General features: G+C 39.3%; 1 protein-coding gene across 1 annotated transcript in view; it reads right to left on the bottom strand.

Annotated features, from left to right (window-relative positions):
- Positions 1-20,930, bottom strand: part of LOC139452875 (uncharacterized) — an 82,275-nt gene that overhangs the window by 36,830 nt on the left and 24,515 nt on the right. The window contains exon 2 of the mRNA XM_071234512.1: positions 3,466-3,567. Coding sequence (XP_071090613.1) covers positions 3,466-3,532 — 67 coding nt within the window. The 5' untranslated portion in view covers positions 3,533-3,567. The remainder of the gene's footprint in view (positions 1-3,465; positions 3,568-20,930) is intronic.

A 20,930-nucleotide genomic window follows, 5' to 3' on the forward strand; every position in this document is an offset into this window, starting at 1 on the left:
GGTTTACAATCTCTAGAATCTCGAGGAGGCATGGTTTGTCGAACTTATAAACCGACTCATCGAATAGACAACGTTTTTAATTAAATAACTGTAATATAAACTCTCAAATGTATAACTTGTATCGGAGATGAAATATCGCCTGCAGTCGTGAACTCGGTTCAACGAAACCGGTGACCTCAGCACGTGGGTTTTGCAACGGTGCGAAATCTGCACGTGCGTCTCGTAGGCTGTTCGTAGTTTTTGTTCTATCAAGGGTTTACAATGATTGTAAGCCCTCCTGCGAGGTGTTACAATCATTGTAATACCTCCTACGAGGTGTTACCACAATTTCAAAAACTCCATATCGAGTTACACAAACAGCCAGTAGGTTTATAGTACAATGGACTCTTGTTTGTTGTTTAACGCCGCACTCAGCAATATTGCAGCTATATGACGGCGGTCTGTAAATAGTCGAGTCTGGACCAGACAATCCAGTGATTAATATCGTGAGCATCGATCCATGCAATTTGGATCGATGACCTGCATAGACCAAGTCAGCGAGCCTGATCACCCGATCCCGTTTGTCGCCTTTTACGACAAGCATAGTCACCTTTTACGACAAGCATGGGTTGTTAAAGACCTATTCTACCCCGGAGTCTTCACGGGCCGGACTTTTGATGATGCTTCCTGTTGGTGTCTTCCCGCCGTAATACTACTCGGATATATCAAATGTCGGTGGCCAAGAATAATCCAGGCAACCGGTCGGTATTCGGTTTACAGTGAAATCATGCAATGTCACTATTCCATTGCTTCCCGAAATATCATGTACGTAACGGAATGAGCAGAGCGGATCCAAATGTTCGAGAATCTATATAAAGATTCAAATGAAGCGAAAAAAGCGAGATATCTCCCTGCTATTGATCCCATGTAGTGCATTGAGCTTGCTGTTCAACTTTCGCAAATCAAGTGACATTTAGAACGCTGCCTTTTGTGTACGGCGGCGTATTCAGGCGGGCTTCAAAGATCAATCTCTTTTTGTCGTGATCCTAACAGATGTTCACAACACTCACAAATGGTGTGTGATCAAAACATGCTTCTACCTTTGGTACATTGTTACATTTCTAAAAGTTAAACTTTAATCCCAGCTCAGCTTTTGAAATAAGGATGGAAACCTGTATCAAAGCCGAACCATAAAAACCTTTTTGCTTCACAAACAGTCGGAAAATAGACACGAAAATGTGGTCTAACAAAACACACCAAACCAATTTGACACAAGAGTGTCTAATGAGGTCCGTGAACGGGTTCTCATCGCATATGTGGATTACATTTTACATAACATAATGCAGAAACTATCTTTGTAAAATCATGAAATACTATGACATTTACATAATCCGAGGGCGATGTGGATAACCCATGAACTTTGGGGTTGCAGGCCTACAGGCCAATATTGGATGTGACAGAAAGGTAATTACCATTGAATAATGTACATATGATTTTTGCCTTTAACTAACTTGTATTTCTTATGGGACAATGACACATTATTTAAGATTTGACCACGTTTATTTTCCTCAACATATATGATGCTTGTTCTCAACGTCACTAAGATTCAAACGTTGTGACGATTCTGGAAAACGTTAGATAACCACATCAATACATTCAAGTAAAATATACTGTTTCCTAAAAATAATATTTCTTATAGATGCTCATTACCGTACGTTCTCAACCTTGAAACAATATCCATATTTCACAACGCAAATAGAACAAAAAACAGTTCCTTCTCCGAATGCTTCAAGTTTGATGAGTGAGATGGAGTAGGAAGTTAGCAACATTTTGCCTTGGGCAGACTTAAGCTCTGCAGTCACCACCACATCGTATCAATCTTGTAACGCAAGCTACCATTGGCTGTCTGAGCGATACGATCGGAACATACACTACTGATTAAGGTAATATCCACGCACATTGTTGGCCATTGATTTTAGCCTTGTGGGGAAATTAAGAAACATTTACATTTAATCTTCCTTCTTTGCGACACGTGACAAATTGTGAAGGAGAGTTGATTTGACGAGGCGTGAAATCAGTGATTGGACGCAAATTGATGTAGGGCTGTGTCCTGATCAATATTGGGAAAGGAGATCTGCAGGCTGACCAGGAACAGTTAAAGTCACAATGTGCTGGCAATTCGCGGATGCATATTTGCCAGTGTCGTAAACATTGCCAGAAGAATTGAAGTTTATTATTATTCAATTTAAAACAGCATGGTACCAAATTATAGAGTTTTATTGCATGCGTTGTTTTTGTGTTTTGCGCCGTACTCAGCAATGATCCAGCTATGAATAGTCGAATCTTGAAAAGGCAAACCATGGATTGATATTATGAAAGACACTTCACTTCAGCGGGGTAAATGCAGTTTCGTTAAATGTGAAGGCTATAGAATGCTTACGTCAGTTAGACTATACGTGAATGACGTAACTTGGCTATAGCTCTGAGATTACCATGGAGATTGATACATGTCATGTTTCAACTTCAGATTTGAGGGTTTCGGCAAAATGATACAGTCACTCGGATCCACCATAATGCCTTAAAGCGAACATCGCGTTAAACCGTTGCGTGGAAGGTAAGGAAAAGAAACACGACTTGCTAGAGAACTCAAACAGAAGACACGGGGGCCAGGATATAAACAGGATCGTGTTTTCTGTTTAATTGGTCCAAAATAAGTATTGTGTTCTTGTGATGATAGTAGGATAATTTTCGAATTTGAATGAAGTTTTAGAGAGAAAACAACATAAAACAAATATAAAAAGAAGACTTTGTAGTGTGTGATTCTCCGATGGTACTTTGAATATGAAATTCCTCACAGGTCTGTAGAAACTTTGAGACATCTGGATGTTTTATATTGAGGAATTGATGTCAAAAGGAAAACGAATCAAATTTGTAACTATATTTTTGCTTATGAAACATTTGTATATAAAAGTCTCGTTCTTTGTTAAATTCACTTAATACATAACTATTTAAAGTTGTGAATATGCCTATACAATAGTAATTACAATAATAGCTGGTCGCCAATCAAGTTTCGAAGTAATTACATTTGTATCTCGACCAACCTTCCTGAACACCACTATCACACACCGATCAGCTTACATTCTTCCTGTTTAATAACTCGATCAGTGTGGGATGCAGTAGTCCCTGGCTTACGCACCAAACAACCACCACTATATTGCAATGCAAATGATAATACATTCGTATTCAACTAAGGATAAATGACACAGTTTCATACAAGACAATGGCAAGCAACGTCACCCCATGGGATAAATAACGTCACTCGTTCCCGAAAGGTTATGAATATATTTACTGATGCTCGTGATAGTGTTTCCAAGCAACAGATAATAATCACTAACGTCACGAGACTAGGGCTCAGGAATAATGTACTATACACGTCATCTAAATCCATACTAACATGTTCTCCATTAATAGTACAAAAGGACTCACCTCCTGCAATGAGCAGCATCACAATGAAGATTCCCGCCGTAACACACAAAGGAACAGAAGTCACCATGACGGATACGTCTGATCATCCTCTCACTCATAACGCTGCAAGGAAAATGCACTTATTAGTAACAATATGCACCATGCACTGTAATTAATGATCGTGTCAAAGAGTAAGACGTTTTGCCACTGACCTTCTACGCACTGGCGTTTGACGTCGCCCTGCTGCGGAGTTTATGACGTGTGTAATTCAAGGTTTAACGCTCCCAAAAGCGTCACCCTGGGGCCGAGTTTTGACGCTAGATGGCCAAAGTGTGGCCACAAGTGTTGAGGCATACAACATGTATTGATTGGCATCACACGATTAGTTGTTATTGTTGCCACCGTCCGGAGTCGACTTAGATAGTAAACAGGCCTGGTTATCAATGTGGTTAAAGGTGACCGTTAAATATTGATTTGAGACGACAATAACCCTTCCCGGAGTTCATTCCTATTCATTCCGCAGTGTTTGAAAACACTTTAAAGTTATATGCGTCCATAAATATTTAAGTCATATCTAAATGCTCTCGATGCCGTCATGCTTGTTTTCGTGAAAACCTCATCTGCGCAAAAAGACAATGCTCGTCAGTAATCTGTGGACAATGCGTCAAATGGCCAAAATGCCACGTTGTCGCATTGTCGCGCTTTGGTTAATTTTGACACTTTTTGCTCGTTTTTGAAAGGGCGACCACGCGACAATGACCCTTCTAGGATTCCATAGTAATCAGGCTGTAATGAAACACTCGGGGTGATATGAGCGTTGTTAAACGCCCGGCAGCGAAATCAATAATCCCAACATGTGAAACAGATCAAACAACGCCGACCAGATTAGCGTGTGTCACTTGGGCCTTGGATTAATAACACCTAACATGGGGATACTAACATGTACATCGACTACCATACTTATAAGTTATGTTAACCATCTTAAACTTCCCTATGCTATCACTTGTTGGTAACGTGTGTGTGGTAATCTTATGTACCACCGTTGGAAGCTTTCAGAGAATACATTTGTTTTATTTCAGATAATGTTAACATCTTTGGCATTGATATACTAGAACTAGAAGGTGTATGTGGCTAAAATTAGTATCTTAGGCACTGATGTGCTGTTGCTAGTAGTAAGTGTATGCGGTTCATACCAGCATCTTAGGTTCTGATGTTCATACTATTGCTAGTAGTAATGTATGCGGTTAATATCAGTATCTTGGCAATGACATAGTATCACTAGTAGGCAAACGGTCTTTTGTAGCTCCGTCTGTGGTTTTAAGTTGTATCTGTTTCCGCTAATAGTAGCTTCTGGGGCCCAAAGCAATGATATACATGTTCTATCAGGGTATCGAGTATAGGGTACTATATCCTCAGGGCAGACAGGGACTGGAACCCATGGCAATGCGTGTTGCCATGCAGGAATTCGTTCGGGTACATATGTCACCAGACATTACAGGCTGCAGTGGCGACGTACTCAAACACACTGCACATAAACTCGATGCAGTGGTCGTTCATTATCATTATTTACAGATTAAAATAAAAAATGCAGCAAAGAAGGTTTGGGTGATCCTGGCACATTTAGGCTGGTTAGGCGCATCATCAGCTCAGGGCCCTTGCCCCCTCTACATGCAGCCCAAATAGCGAATGGGACTTCCCCCAGGAAGCGCTGCCTAGTCAAACCCACCCAGAACATTTCGGAGAATGTGAAGACTCCCCATCACTGGAGCCTTCTGCATTACCCAAATTGTCAGAAGGGCTGTATTCCTGGTAGCAAACCCTGGTACTCTCCCAATGTCAGTCAACAGATTGCGAGGTACCAAACCTAAGGCACCAAGAACAATGGGGAGTCGGACAACTTGGTACTTGGGATACAAGCATGGCACTTCGAAAGCGAGGTCCGCATATTTACCATGTTTTTCCTCAATCTTGTCAATCACATTAGTGTCAAACGGGACAGAAAATTCAATTATATAAATGATTTCAATGGATATATCAAAAAGGACAAGATCAGGTTTGTTGGCCTGGATACGTCTGAGGCTGTATACGGGCCTATTCCAAAGAATTTTGTATTTATCATTTTCCATGACGCACTCTAGATAGTCTGGGTCGTACCATGAAAAGACCTCTGTGTCAAAAGCATGGTGAAGACGGTAATAAAATGATGAGCTACACCATTATGTCGCTTAAGATACTGTGTTTGTGCCAAAGCTGGGCATCCATGGACAATGTGTTGGGCAGTCTCATTAAATTCATAGCATAATCTACATTTCATATTTACATTTTGATGCAATATCTCACCTAGATGGTTTCGAGTGGGAAGTTACTGGTCCTGAACAGCAAACAGAAAACCTTCTGTTTCACCTTTCAGGCCAGCCGACCTCATCCATGCGAAGGACTCTGCAGGGTTGTCGAAAACGCAATCAATTCGCTGATGAGAATTGCGTCCTTTAGGTGTGGCAGTCACCTGTGGCCATGGATCGAATATCCGTTCGCCTTGACTATGTTTCTAGGTTTGTCAGCACCATAATCGTGCTCGTGAGTTTAACGTCTACGACCTGCAAGACTTCAACCTTTTCTCTAAAGTCAAGGAGACACGCCCTTATATAACTGAAATAGTGTTCAAAGGAGCGTTAACCCAACCTAATTCACTCACTATGCAGCCGCTTTCACGTTATAGCAAATTCTTGCCACAGATCTAGAGTACCAGTTCACTTCAGAAGGAACAACAGCTCCTCTTTAGATCTTTTCAAAGCGAGGGCTCCTGAAACCGACTGGTGTTTACCCATCTAAAAATAGTGCCTGATATGTTCCACTTGTTAACCTGAACCCCTACAGGGATTAGATCTTATCTAACCACTACGCTTGCCTCGACTGATAACGACCTAAAATGTATAACATTTGATATTAATACTGCATTTTTTTATCTTCTCTGGTGTTTTAACAATAACAATTTACAACCAACACTTAATGAAGACTGGAATGACGTTCAAAGCGACGTATTGGTACATTTGCTCGTACTTTTATCCAGAATAGACACAAACGAAACGTCGCATTAAAAGCACGGGGTGAGATGAAATGCATCAGCTAATCGTGTGTTTAATAATTCACCAGTAGCAGCTTCTAAATACAACATAAAGAAGTTAATTAAGTCACATTCCATGAATCGATTTGCAAAGTGGACATTTAAGAAGAACATGTTATCCGTTGGACACCTTTGGCCACCTGGGGTGACTGTGGTAAAAAGTATTGGAGCCGTGATCAAGTCTAGCTACCTGCCACATTACGAAGAATTGCAGGCCTGGATAAAGAAGAAGGGTTTCACTTCTACAAGATATAAACATCAAGATCCCGGAGTCTATTAAAGGCGACCAACGGTGTATTGAACCCTTAGCATTAACATGAGATGTATTGTCAATATGTTCACAGATGGCCATGCCAGGGAACTCAAAATACTGCTATTCGTAAAGATAACACACGGATAGTTTATAGCAGGAACATCCTCGTCGTGTGTGATGTCGTAAATGGTGGTTTGTTTACCTCCCGGCGGCGCATTAAACAACATCTGTTGCTGCCTTCGATGTTTTGTTACCTCCACCCCCTTCTCCCTGCCCTCTTCTCCTTCCTTCTTCTCCCCTTCGCCACCTCCCATTACCATTGCAGCACGATAGAGATATGAGTGATTGCCATGGTAGTAGCTATATAGGTGATGTGAACGTTCTTCTGGGGGTGTTCATCATCACAGCAAGATATACAAACATGCCCCTTAGTCCATTCCTCTAAACAAAGATGACATTTTAAACGCATCTTTGCCACATGTTTTTAACGAGATGCTTTATTTTTAGCCTAAAGATATAAAACAGATTCCTCTATGTAAACGTTTTGTTTGGCAACATGTAGTTGAACCAGACCCAAAAGAGAGATAGAGTACCGTATTGTATACGAGCTAAACGTTTGTAGTGATGTTAACTCTACTTTCCACACTTGCTTCCCTTTCAGACATTCGTGGTTATATTTTTTTACTTTGAATAAATAGTCTTTAATATAAAACGTCAACCTCAGAAAATAACCAGTCTCAACTATCCCCCGAAACCGATTCCAATGGGCGTAAAAGGCACAAGCGCGTTGAAAATAATGATGATGATGATGATGATGATGATGATGATAATAATAATAATAATAATAATATATGCATTTGTATAGCGCAGCATTCTCTATGCATAAGTGCTCTGTGTGCTGTGCATGGATCCCTGAAAAACAGTGGGGATACGAACGAGTGTTCGCGAATGGTGTAAGCATGTTCACAATGATCGGATAACGGGTTGTTTCCTGCATAACAAAATATTGAAGTTACTACATAATTTATCGCCCAGCATTAATTATTATTACATTATTCTTATATCACTCGGAAAGGGATATTAATAACGACGAGCAGATCACCTGGTGTTCCTTATGAATAATGAAAAGTTTATTCTAACTATGATACAGATAGCCCCAGATACAAGTACTGCAGTATTGTTATGTAGAGGAAACACTATCTCGGTATCCGAGGGTACCACACAGAGACCGATCTTTCTCGTGATGCCTAGGGTCAGGGGGTGGATGTGCGTTTATATTTACCATTTTTCCATGGTATCATCGTTAGGCTCAAAGTATGCACAGAAGATCAAACGAAGAAAAGCAAACGCATAAAAGTAAGTGAAACAAAGTAAACACAAGAAGTTTTTTGGTTGTTTGATGTTTAGCTCCACACTCAGCAATGTTTCAGCTATACTGACAGTGGTCTGTAAATAATCAAATCTTGACAATATAATCCAGTGATTGGCTTAACGAGGATCGATGTACGCAATTGGTATGCAATGACATACATTAACCATGTTAGCGAGCCTGATCACCTGATACCGTTAGTCGCCTCTTACGACAAGCATGAGATGATGAAGACCAATCCAAACCGGATCTTCACGGATTACACAACATGGTAATCACAATAGTCATAAAATCATAACCAAATTAAGCAAAGAAAATATGCATTGAAACTAACATATTAAAGTACGCATTGGTAATCTAACATATTAAAGTAAGCATTGGCAAGCGAACATATTAAAGTAAGCATTGGTAAGCTAACAAATTAAAGTAAGCATTGGTAAGCTAGATATTTAAGTAAGCATTGGTATGCTAGCATATTAAAGTAAGCATTGGCAGGCTAACATCTTAAGAATTTAAAGTATTGCAATCTAGCGCTATAATCATACTGGCTGCGAAACAGGGTAGGCACAAGCAATGGTGGTCTAGTTGGAATAAAGTCAGTTGCAGTTATGTGTATTAATAATGGATCAGCTGTTGTCAGTGACTTCACTATACGACGTTCCGTAATATATGGTGTATTCTGTAAGGATCAAATATGACGATCTCCATGTATTCATATTCGTACTGTCACATGAAGAATGAAGCATAACGGAAGCCACACAAGTAATTCACCTACGAATAACCCTTATGGCAGCAAATAAATCAGACGTTCAAGTGTCAGCACTTCTTGTCTACGGTTTGCACATTACGAAACACAAGACTCCTCTGACAGCAAAACCTAAAAACAATTCCATCTATTTTGAACTTCAAGAACATTCAATTCACAACTTCCAGAACTGCTGCCGATTTAATTGTATTGTCCACATTTTGTCTATGACCCTGAACCATGTGTGTCGACATTAAATTAAACATAAGCTATCACCGACATTGATCTGGCCACCACCTGAAACGACACCAAAGCACCGTTCCAAAAAGCATTTAGCAATAAGCACCAACTAAAGCAGCATCTGTTTCTGTTAACCTGCCAATAACTGTGATCATTATTGCTACTCCCGGGAGCCTGGCCTGCGTCAGAATGGAAACTGTATACCTGGGCGTCTCGTCACATCTGCTGCACCGGATCACCCGGTGGCATGGACAAACTCATATATGAGCTACATGGCCTTTGGTAATTAACCCTATGGTGCTTCTGAAATATATGCATTAATAACCTCCCCAAGTGAGGTATAAGGAGATAGATATATCTACCTGTCAGAGACTTAATGGACATTTTTCTCATAACATTCTTGGATCTTTTCGACTGACGGAGATGGAATTTTTGAATATACACCATTGGAGTTCCAATCTGTCATCTTGGTGATCTGTGCAAAATGGCGATGACTTAGCTTTCTTTTAAGACGGATAATAATTCGTGCAAAGAGAGATATTCGTGATACAAAGCTCACAGATAATGTTATTCAGTGAACTGTTGAAAGGTATGGCGTGTTCAGAGTCTTGATTTACATGGTTTCGATTCTTGTTCTATGTTATTGGACCCTAATGATTGCAAATCTAAAATTCGGCTTGACGCTTGACGCTTGACGTAGGTTATGCTTATTCATTAGCCTGTATTCCGTGCATAAAAATGGGTCGATGTTTGTAATTATACAGTTTAGATGGTTTAGGCGCTGTCGGTACTTGAAATGTATAACACAGAAAGAAACACACGAACATATAACTTCATATGCCAGCCTTTGTCAATAAGCTAATAAATATTAATAAGATAGATTCAAATGGTAGCGACAAATTGTTTATTCATAACTTATGTTCCACGGGTTCGTGTCGTGTTTCGAGCATCAGCAACGTTATTTGCTCGGCGTACTGTCCATAGTAAACCCTCAATAGTTCGGACACTCAGCCTTTAATTGATAACTGCTTCCGAGGTAATTACAGGTATATCCAGTCCAAACTATGCAAGTTTATAATAGTGGTGAGAATGGATGGGCTCCTTTTTATTATATTTTATTAAGATAATATAACAACATTTATTCTGTAAAATATATTCATCTCAAAAACAAGATGATAGTCTGATTGTGTTTTTTATCCGGACACATATAGTAAATATGGCATCATAGCCAGAGAGTTATTAAAACAAGACCTTACTGACACGAATATATAAAAGATTAAAAAAACCAAAGACACATCCATTCAAAAGGATGTTTTCGTCAACATCAACCCGATTTGTTTGTTATTTGAAGAAAGTGATGGATTCAGAGGGGGCATTAACGCTGTGAAACTACTGAGATCAATGCAATTAGTTTGATGATTTAGAAAAAGGAATTATCGCCAAAAGATTACCGACATAGCCAATCGTGATAAAACTTTAAACAAAATGGTATTAAAACCAGGGAATTGGAACGTTTGTTCTGTAAAATATTGGCATTGACATTATAACCAGGGTAGCATTATGACTAGGGAAGTTTGCACAACAGAAATCCCTTCTGCGAAACACCTGGCAGTATAACCAGGGTGGCATTTAAACGAGGGAGGATTTATAATCAATCCGGTTGATAAACGCAGTTTTACTATATTGTTGACAATTATTGATTGGCGTCGGATTGTCAAAACAGTTGTTGTTACCTAACACCCAATGCTTGTCGTATGGGCCGACTAATAATTGTGTGATAACAATGGCCGACAGAGAGTCATCATCCCTCGACGGCGTGGATCGTTGTTCATGATGTTAACTACTGCTTTATCTCGCCCAGGTTCGATAATGTTCAGACTGCCGCGATAGAGCTTCAATTTTGCTGACAGCAGGGCACGACAACCCTTCATCATGATATAATATAATAAATTGCAGAGCGTCAATTCCAAGCAACGCATGCTCCTTGCGTGCAGAATTATTTTCAGGATCAGGATATAAGATTGGGTAATCTCAACTTCCCGAGGAGAATACAACCCAAAGTACAAATTTCCGACCTGCTTTTCCAAAACCTCTTGGGGATCCCCAGTAACCTATGATGGACTTCATGGGTCGGGAGGTCAGGCAAGGTGACCTGAGTGACTGAGTGAGTCGTTTACCTACTATGTGGGATAAGGGACCTTGGAGGTAAAACATCACATATTGACGTTTCATTATATTCTAAAACTACATGAATTTAAGTCTTTGAAAGGCATTTGGAAGTGATACACATACGGAAGAAAACATTTGGATGTTAACTTCTTTATTATGAGGAACACAACGTTTTGGAGTATGTGCTTACTCCTTCATCAGGTGAATACTAAAAAAGGAGTAAGCACATACTCCGCAACGTTGTGTTCCTCATCATAAAGAAGGTGAGAAGTTGTGAATACTGATGAAGGAGTAAGCACATACTCCGAAACGTTGTGTTCCTCATAATAAAGAAGTTGACATCAATAAATTTTCTTCCGCACATGATCGCACGAACACAAATATACAACTTGCAAGATTGAATTCATATTTATTACAGATATTTTTCATTTTCCGACTTATACTTGTTTATGTAATAATTTTTAGACATGATGTCTGATGAAGTGAAGGTAGACATGTATGCTGAGAGGTTTTGAAATAGTGTTTTTATTACACTGAGAACTAACGAGAGAAAAATAAGATAGTTTTGTACAGTTCGCACACATGGTGATATTCACTGAAGAGAGTTGACGTCAAACGTCTCATGACGTCAGAGCACACATGTATCCCAGCACCACTGTTCTCCTTTAGGGTTACATATATCAATCACTGGTTTGGCTTGCCGAGATTCGATTATTTACAGGCTACAGTCGTATAAATGGAATATTGTTGAGTGGGCGTTTCAAGACATTAACAGCCTACATAGCATAGATACAACACTACCTTAGCAATCCTAACAGTACTGTATCGACGCCGATGATCTCTGTCTGGATGAGTTAGCTCTCCCAGCATTTTCGCGTTTTCTCTTGTTACAAAGAGGAGGTTTAAGTTTCACGCAGCGTATGGCTTAGGGGGGAGCCGGCCTGTTGGTAGAGTTACAAGGGGATGAAGATCGAGATGATCCTCCTTAAAATATCCACCTGTTCATTAGGAAGTGTCACATGTACAGTAAACTACGGTTATAACGAACTCAAAGGGACTACTAATTTTAGTCCGTTATAACCATAATTCGTTATAAGCATGTATACAGCATAACTACAGCAAATAGTCGGGACTAAAAAGTTAGTTCGTTATATCCGTCAGTTCGTTATAAGCGTGTTCGTTATAACCGTAGTTTACTGTATAACGTGCTCTGGTGTGCCCCAGGCTGAGATTCGAGCAGCAGTCACACAGTGACATACTGATCTCCGGGCTATATCGTTATTGTCAGTATAAACTTTTCATTGTTTACAAGGAATATCAGTTGATCTGCTCGTCGTTATCCTTTTTAATATCCCTTTCTAATATAGAAATAATATAATGAGAATTAATACTGGGCGATAAATTATGTAGTAACCTCTATGTTTTGTTATGCAGGAAACAACCCCTTATCCGTTAATAGTGAAATCGATAAACGAGATTCCAGTAGGACAGGACATGCTTACACCTTTCACGAACACCTGGTGTCCCCACCAATTTTCATTGATCCATTCACAGAACTTTCATCGCTCTTTTGTATTTTTCATTTTCCATGTTTTTAATCGTAGAATTCTTGTTGTTTTTAAATGTGTTGGCTTAAACTTGCCGACAATCACCAGTAGTCAGAGGGATGGTGTAAATCCTGCTGGGTTACCATGTAGGTAGCAGAGGTATCGTAAGTCCCCATGGTACCTAGTATGGTGACCTACCTTTGGTTATTGGTGATCTATAGCCCATTTTTATTGTGTACTGTTCTGAATTGTTATGAATTTTATTCTGCTATGCTAGTTTTAAATCTACATCTGTGATAGTCTAGTGTTTTTACTGTCCTTTGTCGACAGATTTTAATGTCTCTCTGTATTGATATATAACTTGATTTAGTCACTATATGGCTGAAATATTGCCGCTGTGACTTTAAATATTAACTCACTCACTCACTCACTCACTCACTCACACACTCACTCACTCACTCACTCACTCACTCATCGCTCTTTTGCCTTTTATGCCTTATGGAATCTGTTTCGTCAGATAATCGAGACTGGTAATTCTCTAGCGTTGACGTTTTAGATGTTCATATACATTTCATAAACGAAGCTTCAAGTAAGCGATTTTCAAAGGAAACGACGCGCGATCACGCGATTTTCACTAACTACAGCATGTTGAAAAGCAAATATGCTGTGTTGAAATACTATTTTGAAGAAATAGTGGTATGATTCTGACATAACAGCATTCGTAATCAAGGATGTTGTAGGATTCGCACACATTAGCTATGGAATCACAACTCTACATATCGACATCACAGAGAAGTACATACAGGAATATCCTGAATATACCCTCTGTTTAAACACGAAATATTTCCCCAGCTGCTGACTCAAAACATTGCACAAATGTCTCTGGGGACACTATCTCAATCTTTTTTTAAAAAATATCAACCCATCCTCTTCTCAACGCAGGGCGGTCGGGTAGCCTAGTGGTTAGAGCGTTAAAGCTCTCCACGCCGAAGACCCGGGTTCGATTCCCGACATGGGTACAATGTGTGAAGCCCATTTCTGGTGTCCCCCGCCGTCATATTGCTGGAATATTGCTAAAAGCGGCGTAAAACCAAACTCACTCACTCACTCACTCACTCTTCTCAACGCAATATTGATAAACCAAATGATTTCAAATATCCTTTGAAATCAATCAAAGTAACACCTTGGGACCATATAAGGAATTGATAGTGTTTGTGATACAAAATGCATCGGCAAATAATATTCAAAATGCAAAACAACCCCATCACTACATCCTGGAGGCAATATCAAGAGAACTGGTTATTTCAAACTAATTATAATGTGCTCGATAAAACGAATTTTACGCAAATACAATTCCAGGTTGCATAATAAAATAATTACATTTGCTAATTTGCATGCTATTTGGAAAGCGTATTTAGAAATATCAAAGTTTGCCGAATTATTATTGGATTATCTTATCCATTTGTCATCTTCCCTGATTAATTTGGGAAGTGAGCGAATTTCTTCAACCCATTATGGATTTGTTCTATAATCTGCAGGGTATTGCCTATCACCCGCCGGTATCAATCGCTTCTCGTTGGAGCATGATTGCTTCTAGTCGGCGTGTCTGATCTCAAATTGTGCAAGAAGTATAACAATATCGGGTCATTAGCTGCAGTAAAATGTCAGTCGGTGCAATTGTGCAATATCTTACAGGAACATGTTTTATTAATTGATCGCCACAGCAGCGGTAACAGCGTAACGCCGCTCAGCATGACCAGGAAATCGACCTGTGTGATACATGATAACGAGTCATTTGTTATTTGTTTGGATGAAAATAATCAAACTAATTATAAGGTTTATATCAAAATTGTCAAACCTCCTTCCATGACGGTTTCCATCATTTGAACTGGTTCAGTAACGCTCTTCGCAGCGGAATATGTAAACGAGATGTTGTTTTTATGGCGTATTATAAATAGGTGAGGTGAGGTGAGGTGAAACTGGGTTTATCGTCGCGCCCAAGATTATTGCACTTATATAGCGACGTGCATGTGCGTGTGTGTGTTTGTGTGGCTGCTTGTACTAGTCCGGACTGATGCCGGTTTATAGTGCTAGCTCGATGAGATACCGTGTCGCAGTTTTAACATGAATACCCCACTCAGACACAGTATACTGACTCCGAGCCGATATGAGATGCTCTATGCAGTATATGTAAACTAAAAAGGCTGATATATGATGCTCTATGCAATATATGTATACTAAAAAAGACTGATATGAGATGCTCTATGCAGTATATGTATACTAAAAAAGACTGATACGAGATGCTCTATGCAGTACATGTATACTAAAAATGGCTGATATATGATGCTCTATGCAATATATGTATACTAAAAAGGCTGATATATGATGCTCTATGCAATATATGTATACTAAAAAAGACTGATATGAGATGCTCTATGCAGTACATGTATACTAAAAATGGCTGATATATGATGCTCTATGCAATATATGTATACTAAAAAGGCTGATATATGATGCTCTATGCAATATATGTATACTAAAAAAGACTGATATGAGATGCTCTATGCAGTACATGTATACTAAAAAAGGCTGATATATGATGCTCTATGCAATATATGTATACTAAAAAGGCTTATAAATTATGCTCTATGCAGTACATGTATACTTAAAAGGCTTATAAATGATGCTCTATGCAGTATATTTATACTAAAAAAGGCTGATATGAGATGCTCTATGCAGTACATGTATACTGAAAAAGGCTGATATGAGATGTTCTGTGCAGTTGCATGTAGTCTCAAATGGACGGATATGAAACTTAATGTTCCATGAGCTTGTATGTGTGCTCAAATAGGCGGGTATATGATGTTCTATGAAGTTAAAACATGTATCATTATCATTATCATTCCAGCATATACATACTGACATACCACAGATATAATAGTAGTTTTCATCTTGCCACACCAATAGGCAAAAAGCAAAACTGAGACATTTATAGTCCACCTATCATCAACACGTTCATTCTCATTGTGTCACACTACAAGCGAATATTCGGTATGTCAATTGAGACCCGTGAAGATTCCGGGGTAGAATAGGTCTTCAGCAACCCATGCTTGCCGTAAAAGGTGACTATGCTTTTCGTAAAAGGCGACTAACGGGATCGGGTGGTCAGACTCGCTGACTTGGTTGATGCAGGTCATCGATCCCAATTGCATTGATCGATGCTCATGATATCAATCACGGGATTGTCTGGTCCAGACTCGATTATTTTACAGACCGCCGTCATATAGCTGCAATAATTCTGAGTGCGGCGTAAAACAACAAACCAATCAACCAACGGTATGTCATACCATATATATTTATATAGACTAAGTATACATAAGTATATGTAAGTTCATCCAAAATGCAGCTGCATCTGGCGGATGCTACCGGTAGAACAAGACATGCTTATCATTTTCGCGAAGTCCTTGTATCATCAATGATTTTCAGTGATCCATTCACATAAGTTTCCTCACTGTTTTGCCTTGTACGCCCAATGGAATCTATTTCGGTAGATATTCGAGACAGGCAATTTTTAGTAATTTAACTGTGCTGCGAGAGAAGATCTGAGGTATCTGTGAAATACCAATTAGTTATTTTTGTAAAATCTATATGATTGTTTATTAGATACATGTTAACTACATTAACAGCTGTTGTAATTCAAGGGTTGTAGTACTAACACACAGAGTCCCATTCGATTATTTCATGGAAAGAAATGATATTGATGACTTACGCTATTTTGACTAGTTCCCTATTTTCTTCTTTAAATTGCTTTTGCATGTGTTTGTGACAGTAAATGGTGGGGCGGGACACGCTCACCTTTTCGGAAACAACTGGTATAATCACTATTTGATAGTGATGAATAAACATATACTCATCATATAATCGGAATCGTCCAATCGACTCTGCTATTAGCAGAGTATTCTTATGAGTGAGTGAGTGTGGTTTTACGCCGCTTTTAGCAATATTCCAGCAATATCGTGGCGGGGGGCATCAGAAACGGGCTTCATAAATTTTACCTTTACCAGGAGTAGATTAGTATTCTATCAATCTCGCTCATTGCGTTTCGTTTCTATTGTAATACAATATTTATGGAGAACATCACTGACTTGTGAAAACATCACGTACTGAATGGACACCAAACGTAGATGCGAAGACCACGCAGTGATGTTTATGTGATGTATATATTATATCAACTTCATTTGCCATATCATTTTATTGACGTTATTATAGATTACAGTTAGCGATAACCTTATCCTTCCTTAGACATTAAGATATCATTTACATGAATTGACATTCAACTCATATACTCATTATGACTGATTAATGACCATGAATTGTGAGATATATAGTTGAATTAATTAAACATAATGAAACTACGGAATTAGACATCATCGGGAACGCCATTTAAGCACTTAGAAGGACTTATCCGTTCTTGTCAATGACTATTCGACTGGGTTACGTTTGTGTCCGCGTGTTTTTTCTGACTTTCCTATCTCCCACCCACCCTAATTTGTCATTCCGCCTTGAAATAAAGGTTTTCTTATCTGAAATGTCTCCACCACTGTTGAGAACTAAACCCCGATGTCATAAATACTACTACCATTGCACAAGGATAAAATTCAGCTTGATATTTCTTCAGTTTATTAAAAATTCGTTTCCTAAGCAAAGCGACTCGATCTACGTCATAAATTTAAAGATTGTTGCCAAGTGTTTTAAACCTCAAAATAAGTTACAGAATTTATGACAGCTATTTTTTTATATTATTATTTCATTATGAAGGAGCGGCGGGATGCCAAGTGCAAGTGGTTAAAGTTATTGCTCGTCATTCCGACGACCTGGGTTCGATTCCCCACATGCGTACACTGTGTGAAGCCCCAATTTGGGCTCTCCGGCCACGTCATTCCTGGAACATATTAAAAGCCGCGTTCAGCCAGAATCATGATACCCGTGACGATCAGGGGTAGAATGGGTCTTCCGCAACCCATGCTTGTCGTAAGAGGCGACTAACGGGATCGGGTGGTCAGGCTCGCTGACGTGGTTGATTCATGTAATCGTATCCCAATAGCGTGGATCGATGCTCATGATATCAATCACGGGTTTAGTCAACACAGTAGGCTTTTCTAATATTTAAATTTCACTTACAGGCTTGCGCCCTTTTCTAATATCTAAAATTCATTTACAGTCTTGCGCTGTAAGGAACAAGATTTCTGGGCTGAATGGGATAAAACATATTTTCTCAACATCATTAAAATCAGTAAAAATACTGCACATTTCTTGCATTTCTCTAAAGGACTGGGAGTATTATAGATAGGAGTGTAATAAGACATGACAATCGTCCGACCAGAGGCGTAAAGTGACGACCATCACGTCATGTGGAATGTACTGCAGTAAAACAAATATTTATGAAAATGTAAATAATGGCCTGAACACTGTATGATCCATTCGCAAACACGTGGAAAGAGTAAGTTATTTGAAGCAATGGCATCACAAGAAAGCCTTTTAAATGAATATTAAATGCAAAATAGTCAGTGAAAAATGTCAGACCATTCAGATAAGGTAAATATTCACGCACAATCGTCTGAACAGTGTGGCGTTACAGTGGGATGTATTAAATATTCAAATGATAAACCACAGTCGAAAAGTCATGAAAAGTGCTGACGTCGTTCCCAAGCCGTTGACGTCACGCCACCCTCGGATGCGTTCTCAGCGGTTCTTGTGACGTTTGTGAAGAGTCGAAAAGATGATAATCGACGGAAAGGGATGAACGATATTTGTGCAAGTTTACCGTCACTATTGATTTGGTTCCGAAAACGGCATTTATATGCTCATATATGTATATATGTAGCAGGTAAGTGATATACACGCAACCTATAAGCGAAGACCTTTACGTGGACCTAACCACTTAATGACGTCACGAATGCGAAGTAGCGGTATAAAGTTCCTTTTCGCCTTCTTCGTTTGAATAGCAATTCTTAAAAGAAGAAAATCAGAGACGATTTCGTAATCCACGATGGCGGACCCCATGAAACCTCTGCCGATTTTCCTTTTCGACAAGAAATACCTATTCGAATTTTACAATAAAATAAAGTATATAAACTTAGAGGTTGTTGATTCAGGGATAGATAAGTACATAGTTTCTTAATAATGGAACATGCCTCGAGGCCAAGATGAGAGGTATAAGTGCGAGTGAATCCTTCACCACACATTTGCAGACCTCAACGTAATCAGTGACATCTGTGACAACACATAATTGTATGACTTAACTTATCTGCGAGATATATATTTTATAATTTTATCCAGCCTGTTCTAAAAAAGAGTTTATATGAGTTATTTTCCTCCAAGCTTGATACATTATAAATTGCCATGTGCAACGAATGATCATTAATGAAAAGAAATGTTTCCCCCGTGAATACACACTTTTGTGTGGGTCGAAAAAACCTCCCAAGGAGCAATGTCTTCCGTCCTTGCTGAATTATTAAAATCAAAGAATCTTCACACAATGATTTTAGTGACCTAAATTCAACATAATCGATCCTGACAATGCCTTTGACAACGTTTTCTGTTGTGCATAAGCTACCGCCTAGACAACGGCTTGGCGAGGCTCTTGGTGCACCTGGTATTCGTTCAATAGTGTCGCCATCGTATACACGGACTTGATGACCATGCGAGGGTTACCAGACTCCTCCAGGGTATTAGTCCTCATGGCATGCCTTTAACCCACCGGTGCCGATGATTAGAGGCTTATGTGTAGACCCATTTAGTACCAGATGAATCATGAGGTAACCAAGTTGAAACGTTGTAGCTATAACTCCCACCACCAGAATTGATATTCTTCTCCATCATATAGCAATGCTTGACAGCTTTCACCGATTTGAACTGAACCTGTCATTTGGCCCTCAGATCTTGTGTAGCAACGACAATGCTTTGACGACTTTAACAATGACAGCGTTCTGGCCGCTTTAACAACGACAGTGTTTTGATGGATTTGATAAAGACCGTGTTCTTATGAAATTAACCACAGTGCTTTGACAACTTTAATAAAGCACGTGTTCTGACAGTTTTAACAACGACACTGTTCTGGCGAATTTAGCAACAGTGCTTTCACGACTGTAACAACGACAGTGTTCCGACTACTTTCACAACATCGTTCTTTGAGAGCTTTAACAACGACCGTGCTCGGACGACTTTGATAACGACCGTGTTCTGACACTTTTACAACGATAGTGTTCTGACAACTTTAACAACGACCGTGTTCTGACAACTTTAACAACGACCATGTGATGACGACTTCAACAACGAAAATGCTTTGACGACTTTAACAACGACAGCGTTCTGAAAACTTTCACGACATCGTTCTTTGACAGCTTTAACAATGACCGTGCTCGGACGACTTTGATAACAACCGTGTTCTGACAACTTTCACAACGACAGTGTTCTGACAACTTTCACAACGACAGTGTTCTGACAACTTTAACAGCGACCGTGTTCTGACGACTTCAACAACGACGATACTATGACGATTTCAACAACGACAGCGTTCTGATTTTAACAACGACCGTGTTTTTACGACTTTAACAACCACAGTGTTCTCACGCCTTCAACTACGACAATGATTTGACAACTTTAACGACTGCGTTCTGACTTTAACAGTGCTTTGACGACTTCAAGAACGTTCGGGTTTCCTTGCTCAGCTATATTGAATGCGTCACTCTTAGTGTATACTTGTGAACATTCAATACTTGTGAATAATTCAGATTATCCTGCGGTCCGCAATGTGGAGCTAGGCGACACTTTATATTAATCGGTTTATTGATCGACTGAACATTATGGAACACGACTGAACTATAATTAATAACACAAAGCATCATGGCTGCATCGGTCTACACCACGATAACAACTCTCCAAGATCGATTAAATTAAAACTTGAATTACAACCAGGCTGAACACCTCTCGTAAGATGCTCTCAAATTGTTATTGGGATGGCTTTGTATTTTAAAGGA

The sequence above is a fragment of the Haliotis cracherodii genome, unplaced genomic scaffold, assembly GCF_022045235.1.
Source record: "Haliotis cracherodii isolate W230 unplaced genomic scaffold, xgHalCrac1.p SCAF_9, whole genome shotgun sequence".
NCBI lineage: Eukaryota > Metazoa > Mollusca > Gastropoda > Lepetellida > Haliotidae > Haliotis > Haliotis cracherodii.